The sequence below is a fragment of the Scyliorhinus canicula genome, chromosome 15 (assembly GCF_902713615.1).
Source record: "Scyliorhinus canicula chromosome 15, sScyCan1.1, whole genome shotgun sequence".
NCBI lineage: Eukaryota > Metazoa > Chordata > Chondrichthyes > Carcharhiniformes > Scyliorhinidae > Scyliorhinus > Scyliorhinus canicula.
The window spans coordinates 47,060,991-47,079,416 of record NC_052160.1 but is presented as its reverse complement, the minus strand read 5'-3'; the positions used below and the strand labels follow the sequence as shown (position 1 = coordinate 47,079,416).

General features: G+C 45.9%; 1 protein-coding gene across 3 annotated transcripts in view; it reads right to left on the bottom strand.

The window, feature by feature from the left end:
* The window catches only part of mad1l1 (mitotic arrest deficient 1 like 1), a 1,113,232-nt gene that overhangs the window by 484,888 nt on the left and 609,918 nt on the right, over positions 1 to 18,426 (bottom strand). For all 3 annotated transcript variants that reach the window (XM_038819492.1, XM_038819491.1, XM_038819493.1), the window contains exon 16: positions 16,407 to 16,611. In XM_038819492.1, coding sequence (XP_038675420.1) covers positions 16,407 to 16,611 — 205 coding nt within the window. The remainder of the gene's footprint in view (positions 1 to 16,406; positions 16,612 to 18,426) is intronic.

Genomic DNA, 18,426 nt, shown 5'->3' with positions numbered 1-18,426 from the left:
AACCTCCCCTGGCAAAGCGTTCCAGGCACTCACCACTCTTTGTGTAAAAAAACCTGCCTCACACATCTCTTCTAAACTTTGCCCCACGGACCTTAAACCTATGCCCCCTGGTGACTGACCCCTCCACCTGGGAAAGAGTGCCTGTCCATCCACTCTATCCATGCCTCTCATAATCTTGTAGACCTCTGATCAGGTCACCCCTCAACCTCCGTTGTTCTAATGAAAACAGTTTGAGTCTATTTAGCCTCTCCGCATAGCAAACATCCTCCAGACCAGGCAACATCCAGGTAAACATCCTCTGCACTCTCTCCAAAGCCTCCCCATCCTTCTGGTAGTGTGGCGACCAGAATTGTGTGCAATATTCCCAGCGCTGCCTTACCAAGTTTCTAAACAACTGTAGCATGACTTGCCAGTTTTTATACTTGACGCCCTGTCTAGTGAAGGCAAGCATTCCGTATGCTTTCTTGACTATCTTGTCCACTTGTGTTGCCACTTTCAAAGATCTGTGACCATCACGCCGAGATCTCTCTGACTTTCTACATTCCTTATAGTTTTGCCATTTACTGTATATTTCCCCTCCACGTTAGACCTACCAAAATGCATTATCTCACATTTGTCCGCATTAAACTCCATTTGCCCAAGTCTCCAACCTATCTATGTACTGCTGTATACTCCGACAATCCTCAACACTATCATCCGCTTCACCAACCTTGATGTCATCCGCGAACTTACTAATCAGACCAGCTACATTTTCTTCCAAATCGTTTTATGTGTACTACATACAACAGAGGCCCCAGCATAGATCCCTGTGGAACACCACGAGTCACAACTTTCCCTGAGGGACTCCTGCAGTGATGTCCTGCAGCTGAGATGATTGACCTCCAATCACCACAACCATCTTGCTTTGTTCCAGGTATGACTCCAACCAGCAGAGTTTTCTCCCTGGTTCATATTGACTCCAGTTTCACTTGGGCTCCTTGATGCCACACTCAGTCAAATGAGGTCTTGACATCAAGGACAGTCACTCTCACCTCACCTCTGCAGTTCAGCTCTTTTGTCCATGTTTGAACCAAGGCTGTAATGAGTTCAAGAGCAGAGTGGCTCTAGCAGAACACAAACTGAGCATCACTGAGCAGGTTATTGCTGAGCGAATACCACTTGATAGCACTGTTGATGACTCTGCGGCCACCTAAAATGGCATCCGGCAAGGGACGCTGAGAAAAGTGGCCAAGTTTAGGGACAGACATGCTGCAGCTCACAAATAAACAAAAAGCTGCAGCCCAAGCCCAGGAAAAAGGACATTAAGAGGCCATCCCGGGACAATGGGCTTGAAATATAAATCAACATTGTGTTGCAGACTTGATGACATCTGTTTCCTTATTTGGGAAGGCCTACATACCTCGGACACCAATGGACGTGGCCCGGAAGGACATGCCCCGCCTTCAAGGTGACAGATCTTAATTGGACCTAATGGATCAGAGTGATCACGCCCTGATCAATTGATTGGACATTCACCTGGGACTGCCCAAAAGGGCTCAAAACCACGGGTGGTAAAGGGTGCTGCGCAATCCCACACTCACTCTCTCGACCACAGCGCTCTCGACAGCAAACAACAACAGTGACCCTTCACCGGCCGAAGAGGAAGACCATCCACGCCATTGAAGGAAGGGCCAGAGCCAAGGACAACGGCAACCAGCAACAAGCTTTCAACACTGCCAGACTACGGGCTCCAGATAAGGCAATATCTGCCCAGTACTTGCCAGTCACCTGAAGTTAAGTGTGTGTATTAGCTTATAGTTCAACTTGCGTGTGATTGATTAACAGTAACAATTATGTGACAGTAAATAAATTACATTATTGTACAAAACATCTTGTGGTCATTTGTCCATCGTACACGGATTAAAGACACACTGGTATATGTACAGCAACCCATTCCATCACCTTACCGATGTTCAAGAGTAGCCTGATGGGGCACTAATTGGCTGGGTTGGATTTGTCCTGTGTAACAGACATACTTGGAAAATCTTTCACCATGCTGGGTAGATTATTTAATTCCAAGAGTTTGGAGGAAACTTTAACCTAGCTCACTGAGCGGAAAACACATTGAATGGAACTGTGATTGTACTTCCCATCCAACCCAATTAGACTTTCCACTGACTTCAATTGAGAATAACACTGATGGGATGTAAAACTGCCATTGCTCCCAATATGGTTAGTTTCCTGATGGGAAAGCTAGATAATAATTATCCCCTTAGTGGTACATTGTGTAGTAAACTTGGGTTTACAAAATATTTCAGTATCACTTTTAGGTACATCATTTGGACAGAAAAAGGTGTTTGCATTTTAAGTAGTTTGATGAATATATTATAGTTGTGTTTTCTCCTGGCCATTGCGATAACTCTTTCTTCCAGATAAGTGACCCTCTAGTTTTTCCAGTACAGCTTACATTTCAAGCAGTGCTTGGAAAGGGAAGTTATATTCATCTATACATAGCTCTACTATGCTGCTATATTATCACTGCTTGGAGCATGTAGTGCTTTGTCACAGGAAGTCACAGAAGCAAAGTCCATTTTCTCTTTCAGATAAAATGTAGAAATATTTGAAGCAAAGATGGCTTTTGGGTTATTATGGAAGAGCTTTGTGGAAGAACACGAGTAAGATTAGTTTTGAATTGCTCTAGCAAAGATCCCACACAGACACGGTGCCCTGAAGGCATCCTCTGATGCTGGTACCCCTGAGTTGCCATTTTGGCTCAGTGAAAAACAATCTTGTTTCTAAGTCTCAGCTTGTTGTTCAGATCACCCCAACAGCATATAATGACAGTCTAGTGCAATATTTGGAGGGGCTTTGAAAACAGTGGAAAGGTGCCCCAATAGTTAGGTGAAATCTTCTCTGCAATATGCTATTACCGAAAAGAAAACAAATGAATGATCTTTTGTCTCATCGCTTTTTGAGTGACAAAGCATTCTGATGAGTGTAAAATGGTTGACATATTTGCTTCCATGAGCAACTCATTTAAAAAAAACTCATGAATTTCTTTCAGATTTCCATGAGAAATTCTAAATGCAATATAAGTGCATGTCTTTTTCCTAGGTTTTTCATGAGGTTTTGCAGTGAGCAATCGATATGCTGACAATTTCATCTATAACTCCAATTGATACATTCAACACATTTGTCTACTATCCTGGCCAAATCCATTAAAACGGACATCAACGTATACTTTTAGGGACCCTATTTATAGCTACACGAATAAAACAGAGAATTTTGAAATCATTAAGTTAGAATCTTAATTAACCATTTCTGCAAGAGGAATAGTTCAGTTAAACATCAACTTCTGGGGTATTGAATTACTAGGAATTTATCATGGAAGAAATTGCTTTCTGGAAGTATTTATTTTACAGTCATGCAGTTTGTCTCTCCAAGAACTTACTCCCAGTTATATTTCAAAATCTGACACCGCCGTAGCTCCTGCACCACTTTATCAACCTGCAAGTGAATCAAAGCACATACCTTTCCTAAAATATATTTATATTTTGTTAGGACCAAAAAGAGGTGAGCTGGTTCCTCTCTATTCAATCTCCTCGGCTGATCACAAAAATGGTTTAAAGTTTCTTTTTCACTAGGATATGCCTTTTCCAAATCAGAATATATTTAACTATTTAACTTATGAGCAATAAGGAACCAATCAAAAAAGGTCTTCTTGAGACAGAAAAAGAGCAAATTTATTAACCACTAACCCCAAGAAAAATAATAAATATACAACATCAAGCACATTAAGTATTCTTTGACTGTCCTTGAGACATAGATTTTAAACGCAGTGTCCAATTTCGTTTAGCTGTTCCAGAAAAGCGATGAGACAAAAGATCATTCATTTGTTTTCTTTTCGGTAATAGCATATTGCAGAGAGGATTTCACCTAACTATTGGGGCACCTTTCCACTGTTTTCTTGGATGTGGTCAGGAGTTGAAGATATTACAATTATAATGAGATCTTGGTTCGCAGGCAGGCTTTCTGGTAGAATTGGCTTCTCGGACCAGGCCACATGCTCATTCCAAAAGACAGAGAAGGGGAGAGAGTGTCCTTTGTTTATTTCCTCTGCGGAAGACTTTCTAAATACTGCTCGTGTCATTTGCAATCTCACTTGATTGACCTGCAGCCTTGGCTGTGTTAGTAAAACAAAGGTAGTTCAAGGAATTTATGTTAAACACAAACATAAACTTCCTCTGGTTTCTTCCCACAGTCCAAAGATGTGCATGTTAGGTGGATTGGCCATGCTAAATTTCCCCACAGTGTCCAAAATGTTAGGTGGAGTTACTGGATTACGGGATAGGTAGGGTGCTCCACTAGAGGGTCGGTGCAGACTTTATGGGCTGAATGGCCTCCTTTTGCATTGTAGGGATTCTATGATTCTATGAACTGTGTTTCTATTGTGCTTAGAGAGGTCAACAGCTTGAAGAATAAATAAAAGGCAGAAGCAAGTGGGCATTGTTTAGCAACTGGAGCCTTTAAGGTAGAGAAGCTTTTAAGTTTAGTTTTAGCTGAATTTGGGGGAAGTTGGAGACAGGACCGCTGGGAATAAACACCTCTTAATCCTGCCAGAAGAAAGACTGGACAGGATGGGAGTTGCAAAGATGTAGGCTTCCTTAAGTACAAATTACAATCCAGATAACCAGGAAATTAGGACAGAAAGAATGTTTAAGACACCCAAAGTTAAGAGAACAGAGACCAAGGTTTTGTTCAGAAGAATTCAAGGCAGAGTGAAGAGGCAATTGCAATGACTAGACTTCAAGTAGGACAGCAGAGTTCAGAGGTAGATAATAATATTAACAATAATAGTCTTTATTAGTGTCACAAATTGGCTTACATTAACACTACAATGAAGTTACTGGGCAGGTTTAATGACAGAAGGGGTTGAAGTCATGCTGAGTTGTGAAATTAAGTTGCATAAACAACCAATAATATCTTCACCCTTACCACAATCAATAACAGCAGTTTCAATGAGCTACTTCTATCATGGCAAGCCACTGCCTATAGATGATCTATGGCTTGGTGTATGGCCCTTTATGCTTCTGAGTGCATATTCGTTTAAGGCCTCAATGACTTCCTGCTGTGCACTCAGCCCCTGAGTTGCCGAGTTCCAAACGCTGCGTCTATAGCTGGCAAAATCCTAAATCACTCTTTAAATACTTGAATTTCCTTCCCACCTCACCTGTGCAGATGGCCAACAACACACACAACCTGCCCCTGGGGAAAATGGGAGGAGACAGAAAGACGTCAGGATACTGGCAAAACGTCTCTTTCTCCAATTTTCCAGGCCTCCAACAGCCTAAGGAATTCTCCACCTCGTGTCCAAAATGGCACATGCCAAGGTACCTGCTATCAATAGAAGGCCATAAATTAGTATCCACTGAGCACATACCAGGGACATCAACTAAGAGATTGTTGTATTGTGAGGAGTGACACCTCTGGAATGAGATACTGAGGCTGAAGTCCAGTTTGGCTGATCAGGTGGAGTAAAGCTGAAATGGGGAAGATTGTATCATTGGTGTTATAAAAGGATGGCAGCAAATGGGCTGAACTGGCTTGTTTTTTTGGCATCATTCACGGTCTATAATTCCTGATAAGGTAAACAAGAATATAATCAATCAAGTTTGTATTGGCCTACATGTTCTGAAGGGCATTCAAAATTAGTTGCATACACTATTCTGAAATGTTAAAACACCGCAAAATTATAAACTGATAAATAACCAACAGACTGACAGGTTCATTAACCAATCACGTCTGAAAAATAGACAATCAATAGTACTCTGGCAGAAAATAATAATTATAAGTACTGAACAATTAACAAAACTGATCAAAAAACAAACTACAGCCTTAAACCATGACAATTTTCTAAATCCTAATGCATATTATTTAGTTTCCATGTTCTATTTCTGTTCAGCTCTTTCAACGGTTTTGCTTCTTTTGTTCAATACTTTAAGCTGTTTATTAGAATTACGTAAATCTGCTTGCTTTAATCTGCATTGTTGTTTTAAAAGGTAGATTTGAAACACCGTGTTGCAGTGCTGATTAACTCTATTTAAATGCAGCTTATTAAAAACAATCATGAAATGCAAGCATTCCCAGACGATTTCCTGTTAATCAGTACAAAGCTTCAGGATGAGCAACTAATTGATTATTTCTTTTTAAAAAATCATACACATAAATTTTCTTTGCAAACCATTATACTGAATGGTGCTGATAACACTTGCTGGCATCTCCATTACCACAACAATAGTACAACGTGATAAATCAAACATTCAAATGTCAATTCAACTAAGTCTCATTTGTATAGCTCTGATCCTGGGATGAATGCAGTCATATTGTAGGAGAATGCCACAATTTTACTGAATAATTGTGGGGATCTGCAATGGGGACGGAGTTTCAATTTATTTAATATTTTCTCATATTTTCCCTCATTCAGTCCTCCTGGGTATTTTAAAATTAATTTACGGGATTTGGGTGTCACTGGTTAGGCCAGCATTTATTGCCCATCAGAAGGTGACATTGAGCTGCCTTCTTTAACCGCTTCAATTCCTGAGGTGTAGGTCCACCCACCGATCTGTTAGGAGGGAGTTCCAGGATTTTGACACAGCCAACAAAGGGCAATATATTTCCAAATTGTGGTGGTGAGTGACTTGGAGGGGAACCTCTCGGTGGAGGGGTTCCAAGGTATGTGCTGCTCTTGTCCTTCTAGGTGGTAATGGTCATCAGTTTGTAAGGTGCTGCCTAATAAACCTTGGCGAGTCCCGGCAGTAGATGGTAGCTATCACTGTCCGTCAGTGGTGGAGGGATTAAATGTTTGTGAAAGGGGAAGCAATCAAGTGGGCCGATTTGTCTTGGATGGTGTTGAGCGTCTTAAGAATAGTTGGAGCTGCACTCATCCAGGTAAGTGAAATACACTCTTGACTTGTGCCTTGTAGATGTGCCTTGTGGATAGGCTTTGGGGGTCAGGAGGTGAGTTACTCGCCATAGGATTCCTATTCTTTGACCCTGTTCTGGTTACCACAGTATTAACATGGCTAGTCCTGTTCAGTTTCTGATCTATGGTATCCCCCAGGATAATGATTATGGGGGATTCAGCGATGTAATGCCATTGAATGTCAAGGGGCGATGGTTAGATCTTCTGTTGTCGGAAGTGATCATTGCTTGGCACTTGTGTGGCGCGAATGTAACTTGCCACTTGTCAGCCCAAGCCTGGATATTGTCCAGGTCATGCTGAATTTGGTCATGTACTGCTTCATTATCTGAGGAGTTGCGAATCGTGCTGAACATTGTGCAGTCATCTGACCTTATGATGGAAGGGAGGTCACTGATGAAGTAGCTGAAGATGGTTGGACCTAGAACACTACCCTGAGGAACTCTTGCAGTGGTGTCCTGGAGCTCAGATGATTGACCTCCAACCACCACAACCATCTTCCTTTGCACCACGCATGAATCTAACCAGCGGAGTGTTTCCCCCGATTCCTATTGACTTCAGTTTTCTGACGGCTCCTTGATGCTATACTTGATTAAATGCTGCCTTGATGTCAAGGGCAGTCACGCTCACCTCACCTCTGGCATTCAGCTCTTTTGCCCATGTTTGAACCAAGGCTTTAATGAGGTGAGGAGCTGAGTGACCCTGACGGAACCCAAACTAAGCGTCCTTGAGCAGGTTTTTGCTGAGTAAGTGCTGCTGGATAGCACTGTTGATGACTCCTTCCATCATTTTGCTGATGATGGAGAGTAGACTGATAGGGCGGTAATGGGCTGGGTTGGATTCGTTCTGTTTCTTGTGAATACTGCACACCTGGGCAGATTTCCACAATGCCTGGTAAATGGCAGTATCTGTAGTGGAACAGCTTGGCTAGGGGTGTGGCAAGTTCTGGGGGACAAGTCTTCAGCTCGATAAATTGTCAGGGCCCATAACCGTTGCTGTATCCAGTGCCTTCAGCCATTTCGTGATATCACATGGAGTGAATCATATTGGCAGAAAACTGACTTGTGATGCTGGGAACCTCTGGAAGAGACCAAGATGGATCATCCTCTCGGCATTTCTGCTGACGGTTGTTACAAATGGTTCAACCTAGTCTTTTTTACAGATGCGTGGGTTTCCTCCGGGTGCTCCGGTTTCCTCCCACAGTCCAAAGGTGTGCGGGTTGGGTGGATTGGCCATACTAAATTGCCCGTAGTGTCCTAAAAAGGTTAAGGGGGGGGTTGTTGGGTTACAGGTATAGGGTGGATACGTGGGTTTGAGTAGGGTGATCATTGCTCGGCACAGCATTGAGGGCCGAAGGGCCTGTTCTGTGCTGTACTGTTGTAAGTTCTAATGTGTTGGGTTCCTCGACCATTGAGGGTGGGGATATTTGTGGAGCCTCCTCCTCCAGTGGGCTGTTTAATTGTCCACCACCATACATGGCTGGATGTAGCAGGACTGCAGTGTTTAGATTTGATGAGTTTGTTGTGGGATCACTTGGCTCTGTCTATTACTTGCTGTTTGGTACACAAATAGTCCTGTGTTGTAGCTCCACCAGGTTGACACGTCATTTATAAGTGTGCCAATGTTGCTGCTGGAATGGCATACCTACACTCTTCATTGAACCAGGGTTGATACCCTGGTTTGTGGTAATGGTAAAGTGGGGGATATGCCGAGCCATGAGATTGCAGATTGTGGTTGAGTACAATTCTGCTGCTGCTGATGGCCCACAGTGCCTCATGGATGCCCAATCTTGAGTTGCTAGATCTCTTCGAAATCTATCCCATTTAGCACGGTGATCATGCCACACTACACAATGGAGGGCAAGTTCAATGTGAAGACGGGACTTTGTCTCCACAAAGACTGTGAGGTGGTCACTTCTACCGATTCTGTCATGGACAGATGGACCTGCAGCAGGCAGGTTAGTGAGGATGAGGTCAAATATGTCTTCCCCCTTGTTGGCTCCCTCACCACCTGCTGCAGTTCCAGTTTAGCAGTTATGTCCGTTAGGACCCAGCCAGCTAGGTCTCCCGAGCCACTCTTGGTGATGGACATTGAAATCCCCTATCTGGAGTATATTCTGTGCCCTTGCCTCCCTTAGTGCTTCCTTCAACATGGAGGAGTTCTGATTCCTCAGCTGATGGTGGACGGAACGTGGTAATCAGCAGGAGGTTTCCTTGTCCATGTTTAACCTGCAGCCAGGGGACTTCATGGGATCCAGAGTCAATGTTGAGGACTCCCAGGGCAACCCTCTCCCGACTGTATGCCATTGTGCCACCACCTATGTTGGGTTTGTCTTGCTGGTGAAACAGGACATAGCCAGGAATGTTGATAGTGGTGTCTGGGACATTGTCTGGAAGGTGTGATTCTGAGAGTACGGTATGTCAGGCTGTTGCTTGACTAGTCTTTGAGATAGCTCTCCCAACTTTGGCACAAGCCCCCAAATGTTAGTATGGAAGACTTTGTAAGGTCGACAGGGCTGGGTTTGCCGTTGTCGTTTCTGGTGTCGAGACCGTATTGCCCAAATAGCGATGCAAAAGCTTACTGTTTTAAAAAATCTTTTTATTCTCCTCATTTGGGCTAAACAGCTGGCTTGTAATGCAGAACAATGCCAGCAGCGCGGGTTCAATTCCCGTACCAGCCTCCCCAAACAGGCGTTGGAATGTGGCGACTAGGGGCTTTTCACAGCAACTTCATTGAAACCTACTTGTGACAATAAGCAATTATTATTATTTTCAATATTTTCATCAAATAAACAACAAAAGAAAAAACAACCAAAAACAAATACAACAACAATCCCCCAAATAAAAACAGCACCCCACTCAATATACAGATCAAAACATCCACCATACATTCCAGGTAAAAAAAAATTAAGATAATCAGTAAAAAGTGCAGTCAAAAACAACAATAACCCCAACATCCCCCTAATGTTCGATTGCAACCAATTCTCAAAAGTGCATAATAAACAATCCCCGTGAATTGTCGAACCCTTCCTTCATCCCCGTCAGCTCAAACTTCATCTTCTCGAGAGTCCAAAACTCAAGTAGGTCCCCCCTCCACGCCGAGGCACAGGGCGGAGAAGCTGACGTGCATCGTAACAGGATCTCCCTCCATGCAATCAGCGGGTTGAAGGATAAAACATCTGCCCCCGCACCCGCCTGCAGCCCTGGCCAGTCCGACACCCCGAAAATGGCTTCTAGGGGCCCTGGTTCCAAGTTCAAATGCACTACACAAGAACACGGAGCAGGAGTACACCATCTGGCCCCTCGAGCCTGCTCCGCCATTCAATGAGATCATGGCTGATCTTTTTTGGACTCAGCTCCAAAGATGACCCCCGAGATAATATTGGAAACCTCTCTCCAATATTTCTCCAGCTTCCGACAGGACCAAAACATTTATACATGGTTTATGGGGCTCCTCCCACACGCTCACATGAGTCCTCCAACCCCTAAAAGAGTCAGCTCACCCTCGCCCTCGTGGGATGCGCCCTACAAATTACCTTCAGTTGTATCAGCCCCAACCTCGCGCATGAGGTTGAGGCATTCAGACTCCAGACCACCTCACACTACAAACCGTCTTACATAACCTCCTCCAACTCTTCCTCCCACTTGGCTTTGATCCCCTCAATGGACACCCCATCTTCCCTCAAAATCCTCCAGTAGATCACCGACACAACCCCCTTCTCCATTCCCCCTGCCGTCAGAGCTCTTCCAACAATGAGGGAGTCCCCGCTATCGGGAAGCTCTGAACCTTCTTCCTAGCAAAGTCTTAGAGCTGCGCAGCAGCACGGTGGCGCAGTAGTTAGCACTGCTGCCTCAGGGCGTCGAGGTCCGAGGTTCGATCCCGGCTCTGGGTCACTGTCCATGTGGAGTTTGCACATTCTCCCCATGTTTGCGTGTGTTTCACCCCCACAACCCAAAAGATGTGCAGGGTAGGTGGATTGGCCAAGCTAAATTGCCGCTCAATTGGAAAAAATGAGACATTTAGAGACATCCTGGGCTGGATTCTCCGCCCCACCGCGCTACATTTCTGTTTTAGCACACCGGCGGAATGCTCCGTTATGCCGGCTGATCAATGGGGTTTCCCATTGTGGGGCAGCCCCACGCCATCAGGAAACCCCCGGGCTGCCGGCAAAACGGAGCATCCCACCGGCGGAGGATCCAGCCCCCTATGTTCCACCAACTCCGTACTATTCCCTTCTACAGTCCCGAGCTCCTTAAAGCGATAGCCAAAGGCTCTATCGCTGATGCAAATCGCAGAGTTAACAGAGAACACCCCTGGCTGGACCCCCCCAGGTGCTGAGCAAAAATCCCTGAACTCATGTTGTTTGTCATCACTTGCCATCAGTTCCTTAAGTAATAGCCGTAGCCAGTCTGTAAATCTTGGCCCGATCCCAAACCTCTCAAGAACTGCCATCAAATACCCCCATTCTACTCTATCAAATGCCTTTTCCGCATCCAGCGCAACCACCATCTCCATCTCCTTTCCTTCAACCGGTGTCATTTAATAACCTCCTAATATTTCAAAATAGCTGCCTTGCTTTCACGAACCCCATCTGGTCCTCCCTATCACCTGGGCAATTTCCATCGCTGCCGCCTCCCTCCAAAGTTGGCTTGCCAGCATACGTCTTGCCTTCTCCCCATCCTCATAAATCGCTCCCCCCCACCCGTTTCAGTTGGTGTACCGCCTTCCCCGTGGACAACAGGTCAAAGCTGGCCTGACGTTCCAACCTTCTGTCGAAAAGTGCTGGATCTGCAACCCCCGTGTACCTCCTGTCCACCTCCAACATCTCCTCTATCAGTCTTTGATGCTCTTCCCTCTCCTCTTTATCCACCTTGGTCAGAAACAATATGACCTTCAAACTCACTACCGCCTTCAATCCTCCTATACCATCGCCTGTGACACTTCCTGTAGAGTTAAAGCCCATGTACTCCTCAATCACTCTTCCAATTTTCTCACAAAATCTTTGGTATCCCAGCTACCCCACATCCATTCTCCATCTCTGTGCTACCCCCTCCTCCAATACCATGTCCACCCAATGCGGCACATGATCTGAGATTGTTATCGCCGTATACTCTGCCCCCTAACCCCCGCCAGCAATGCCTTCCCTAGTACAAAAAAGTATATCCTCGAATAAATCTTATGAACCGAGGAGAAAAATGAATTCTCCCACTCCCTTGGGTGCAAAAACCTCCACAGGTCCACCACTCCCATATCCCTCATAAGTCGAGTCAGCGCCTTCGCTGATGCCTCCCCCCCCCCCCCCCTCCCCCCCCCCCCCCCCCCCCCCCCAACTAGGCGAGCAAGCACGGCTATGAACTATTGACCCTTGGCTCTTGCACTAAATTCCTATCCCCTCCCACTGGCCTCCCCGAACAGGCGCCAGAATGTGGCGACTAGGGGCTTTTCACGGTAACTTCATTGAAGCCTACTTGTGACAATAAGGGATTATTATTATTCGCTTGTGCAAATCCAGGTCCAGAATGGCCCCAAACACCTTTTTCACAGATCCTGCACCATCCCAGTTAGGACGATTCACACTTGCCAACTCCACCAACCTCACCTCCAACACCCCTGTTACTATCACGTATCTACACCCCTGGTCCGCCATCCCCTTCTCCATCTGGAACCTCACTCTCTTACGCACCAAAACCGCTACCCCCCCCCGTGTTGAACCCCGAATTAAATACTTGGTTCACCCAGCCCTTCCTGAGACTCACCTGGTCTTTCAACTTCAAGTGAGTCTCCTGCAGCATGACAACATCGGCCTTTAAGCTTTTTAGGTGCGCAAACACCCTCGTCCTCTTCACTGGTCCCCTCACATTCCACGTAACTATCCTGACCAGGGGGGCGGGGTTCATACTGGAAGGGATCTCCCCTCCACGCCCCCCCAACTGCTCCTATCTGTCATCATCATAACTCTGGGCCCTGCCCACTGGGCTTGGCCTGTCCTGTCCCTTTGTTGCCATAATCCCAGAATCCACCCATCCACTTCCTCTGGAAAACACCTCACCCAGTATCGGTCCTCTCCCTCCACTTTTCACACCTCCTAGGCCCATCAAAATCTGTTCAACCAGGCTCCAATGACTGCAGCCCCTCCCCCCCATCACACTCCCATTCACTAGCCAGCTTGAGTTTACTAGTGTGGAGGCCCCTGCCCAGGCCCCACTCCTCTCCCCCCACCGGGTCCCAGGAAAACAAAGAAATCCCCTTCAACAAACAAACCCAGTGCAAACACACAGACTCCAGAAAACTGTCATTGCAAAAAAAAACCTCCTACCTTAACGAAATAGGCAACTTCACCCCATTTAACACATATAACATGAAATAAAAAATAGAACTATACACAATTTTCCATCCCCCCTACCCTCAGTCCAAGACCAATCCTCAGCCCCACTTTTCACTTCTGTCCCAGTCCCTCTGCCTTCACAAATGCCTCCGCCGCATTCATCATCTCAAAGTAAAAGTCTTTGGAGTCGAAGGTCACCCTCAACTTAGCTGGATACACCACGCTGAACCACACACCGCTATTATACAGTACCAGTTTCACTCGGCCAAAGTTCGCCCGCCTCCCCGCCAACTCCACAGTTAAGTCTTGGTATATATGAATACCAGCTCCAGCCCACTGCACCTCCCACATCTGCTTTGCCCAAGGGACCTCCTCTCCTTCACGGGTTACCTATGGAAATTAATAACCACTACTCTTAGCGGTTCATTTGCCTTTGGTTTAGGTCTCAACGACCGATGAGCCCAAACCAGTTCGTACTGGAAGGGCTCTCCCCTCCTCGTCCCCCCAACTGCTCTGTCAACATTTGGCAAAGTACTCAGGCTTTCCACCCCTTCGGGCAGGCCCACAATCCTCAGGGGTTGCCACCTTGCTCTGTTTTCCAGGTCCTCCACCTTTGCTCGCAGACCTTTGTTGGCCTCCACCACCCTCTGCAGCTCATCACCCACTGAGGTGACCAGATCGCTGTTTGTGACAAGGCCTCTTCCACTCCCTTCAGTCTCTCACCCTGCTCCCACACCTCGGCCGATGTCTTCTACACCGCTGTCTTGTCCGGGGAAATCGCCTCCTTCACCAGCACCTTCAGTGCCACCATCATCTCTTTCCTCATCACCTCCATGTGCTTTGCAAATTCCACCTCGGTCATCTTTTCTGTGAACAGTGCGGCTCCACCAAGCCTCCGCCATCTTTCCAGTTGCCGAGCTGACCCTTTCGCTCGATGGTAACCCTTCACTTGCCTCCTTCTTCACAGTTTTCTTTTGGTTTTTGGATATCCCCCTCCTTTCTCATGTCTTCCTGCACTTATGTGATGAAAGATTGCCCCGGGACAAGGCATTAAATTCTAAAAGATCAAGCCACCTAACTTGTGACTTCCTCCGACATGCCGCCACCGGAAGTCCAGCAAATATTTATGTTGGGTCTTTTAGAATGTTCCGTATCTACAACAGTCCAATGTGATTCTCTCTCCAGGCAGAAAAATAACTCACTCTAATCTAGCAACTGACATTGAGACATGTTAGATTGTAATATGTTTGGAACAGCTTTGCCAATCTTAAAGAGCTAAATAGGTGTTTGATTTTAAAAGTTAAATTTTGTTTGCAAAGGACTGGAATTCTTCTCAACATTTACAGCAGACTGAAGGCACACGAATGGATATCAACCACAACTTGCATTTATAGAATGCCTTTGACATAGTAAGAAGAGTCCAAACATTCAGACTAGAGAAATGTATATCGAGGAGTTAATGGGAATTAGTACTTGGACCTCTACTTTTCTTTTTATGTATATCGGATACTTCGATTTGAGCGTGTACAACTTCAAAACTTGGAAATATTGTGAAGAGAGGAGGATCGTGATAAATTGAAGATTGCTGAAATGGGTAGCTGTATGGCAAATTAAATTTAATTCAGAGAAGTGTGAAATTATTAAAATCGCCATAGTCCCAGATGACCGTCGGCTGCTTTCCCCTTTGAGGGGGAAAGCTGACTGGCGGTGATTTAGTGTAAAGGTCACCACACTTCAGGCGAGGACGAGGTTGAATAACCTCAGCTGGTACGAGAATTGAACCCGCATTCTTAGCCTTGCTCTGCATCACAAACCAGCTATTCAGCCAAATGAACTAAATAGTTAGAAGGAAAAAAAGTGCTTCTAACTTCAGAGTAACTATTTTAAACACCCAGATGGAGTCCCGCACAGTAACCTCCCATACTCTCCCTTCCTCTCCCCAGATGTCCGAACGTCTCATTCCCCTGATGTTCAAACCCTATAATCCCATTGATGTTCGAAACTCTATTTACCTTAGAAACTTGCGTTCTCCCTTACAATGGAGCTTTAAAACTCACCTGCTTTATGGCAACTGATGTTGTAAAAAGGGGGCGGGTCCTCCTTCACTATGTTCCTTTTGCACTTTGTCACTCTAACCTTGGGCGCGCTTCGCTTCTTTAGTCTCACCCAACGTGAGTCAGGAAGGCACTTTCTATTTTAAGCACAGCTAACTCGGAATGGTAATCTGCCGTTGATTACCATTCCAATGAAGTTACGAGCCACTGCAAATTGTTTTATCTTTCTGACCTTGCATAGTAATGCTTATTTTTATTTTTCAAAACCCGTGGAATCTTATGGCTTTTTTCACTGTGCAAGTGTCTTGAATCTCAAACTTGGTCTACTTTAATTGGTACCTAATCTGGTCTCACCAACAGCTTGGGGGTCTGTTCTCAGACTGTAAAAAATGACAATTTCAAAAGAGAATTTGAAAAGCACATTAAGAGAACGTTTGCACAGATCCAGAAAAAGGATAGGGAAATGAGGGCAGCTAAGTTGCTCTAACAGAGAGCAGGTGTGAAATTAATGGACCAAATGGCCAGCTTCTGTGCTGTAAACATTTTGAAATTTACATCAGCGTTACCAGACAAAATGTGAACTGCATAAGGAGACATTTGGAATGGGTAAGTATTAGGGAACATCATAGAGGGAAGAGAGGTGGAAAGGCAGAGAGGCATCAATGTCAGAATTCCAGAGAGTGGGGCCCAGGCAGCTGAAGGTATACATGCCAATGGTGAAGCAAAATAATCCTGGGAGGCACAAGAGGCCACGACTGAAGATACACAAGCAATCTCAGAGGACTATAGGGTTGGAGGAAGTTACAGGGAAGGACAATGGAGAGATTTGAACAAAAAAGATGAGAATTTTAAAATTAAGGCTTTGCTAGATTGAGAGCCAATGTACGATGAAGAGAACTTGGCATACGGTTGGATACGGAGAGTGGTTTTTGGATCAGTTCACACTTACCGAGGGCAGTAGACAGGAGGTTTGCCACCAGAGCACTGGAAGAACCAAGACTGTTAACAAAAGCATGAAGATGGTTTCAGCAGCCGATGGACTGATACTCCCGCTCAAGTTAGAACATACCTGCAATTTCCTGAGATGGCGGTAGATTGGTTTGTGACCTCCCTTGTTCAGGGACTGCTCCTCCTTCCAGAATCTGCACCCGTTCTCGGAGATGTTCGCATTCTTCCTTTAAACTCTTCTCCTCTACAATACGATGCTCCTTTGCCAGACTCCAGGGGTTTATACTAAAGTGAAGTACTTTTGTTTTGGTTGGATCATAATCACCCTGAAAGGCAAGAAATTTCCTAATCAGCATGACAAGGATGAGAATCCCAAGTCTGGCACTAAAGCACAAATAATAGTTTTTTTGAATCCAGGTAATGTCTTAAAATACAGTTGTTCAAATTAAATTCAAACATTACAAGGGTCAGAGCTATTTTTCATCCATGAACAAATCAAACCTTTCATACTGAGGTGTATTGTTGCCAATTGATCCTATAAATATTCAAATTATATTGACAGTTACAAAAGCATTGTTTGAACCCGCTTGTTAAATCCCCAATGGACAATCATTCAATTAAAACAGAATAGGCCACATATTCACATCAACACACCAAAGGGATCAAAAAGCCATCTCTAGTATAAAACCAGAGATAACTGCTGTGGTGAATGTATAATGCTTAATTCACACTATGTATCATTGTGTCTCTGTGGGCTCCATCTGAGAGCCGTTGCGCGGCTCTGCCCACAGGGGGAGATGAGGAGCTTGTACAGGGCTCCGCCCATGGCCCCTCCCACTACCGGAAGTATAAAGTGCTGCGGTCTTGTGAGTCTACCCTCAGTTCTTCTGGTCGCAGGCAGGCTCAGTTGTAAGTCTATTAAAGCCACAGTTTACTTCCTTTCGTGTCTCGAGTGAATTGATGGTCACATCAATTTAATAGACTTAAAAAAACCCACCATGGAATCAGCCCTCAGCCCTCAAACCTGATCGACTAGAACTCGACCCCAGGCCGCAGAAGCAAAGGAAATCTTTCTACACTGGCTTCGGTGCTTCAAGGCCTACCTGGCTGCGTCGACTACCTCCGCTACTACTGAAGAGCAGAAACTCAGTCACCTGCATGCACGGGTGAGCCATCGCATCTCTACGCAACTCGATAGTACCGACTCGTACACCGAAGCCCTCGCTATACTTGACCGCCTATACGTGCGTCCTGTAAATGAAGTTTACGCACGGCATATTTTCACTACCCGCCGCCAGCAAAGTTGCTAGAGGACTACCTGCGCGATCTAAAAGCTCTTGCACGGGAATGCAACTTTCAGGCTGTAACTGCCTCCCAGCATATGGAACTCGCTGTCCGTGATGTGTATGTTGCAGGGGTCCGGTCTAACTACGTGCGCGAGTGTCTCCTTGAAAAAGGGGCCGAGAACTTGGAGGACACTGTAACGCTAGCAACCTCGTTGGAGGTCGCGTTTCAAAGTTGAACTCGTTCCCCGCTGACCACATGACCCCATCGTGGACCCCCGACCAGAGACTGCCCCAGGCCTGCGCCGCGCGGCCGCCCGCCCACTATGGAGCGCCATTGTGCCATTTCTGCGGTCAGCCCCAACACCCACGGCAGCACTGTCCTGTCCGGCCCGCAACGCGACCTGCAGCAGCTGCGGGCGAAAAGGACATTTTGCTAAGGTATGCTTGTCTATACCATCTTGGATGCCATCTTCTTCATCGCCCGCCACGTGCGATCAACGGGGACCGCCACCTTGACCATCATTCGATGTTCATCTCGACGACTACGACATCCACGGACAGTCATCACGGGGCCACTCCAGCACTGCTGATCAAGCCACCGACTACCCGCAACTCAACGCAGTCACTTTGACCAGTCGCGGCCAAAGCACCTCAGAAGCTCAATGATGTCCGTTCAGGTCAACGGATACAAGACACCGTGCCTCTTCGACTCCGGGAGCACCGAGAGCTTCGTTCATCCGGACCTGGTAAGACGCTGTTCGCTCCCTATCTTCCCAGCACGGCAAACTATCTCCCGCGCCTCGGGTTCGCACTCGGTTCAAATACAAGGGCGCACCGTTGCGACATTAACAATAC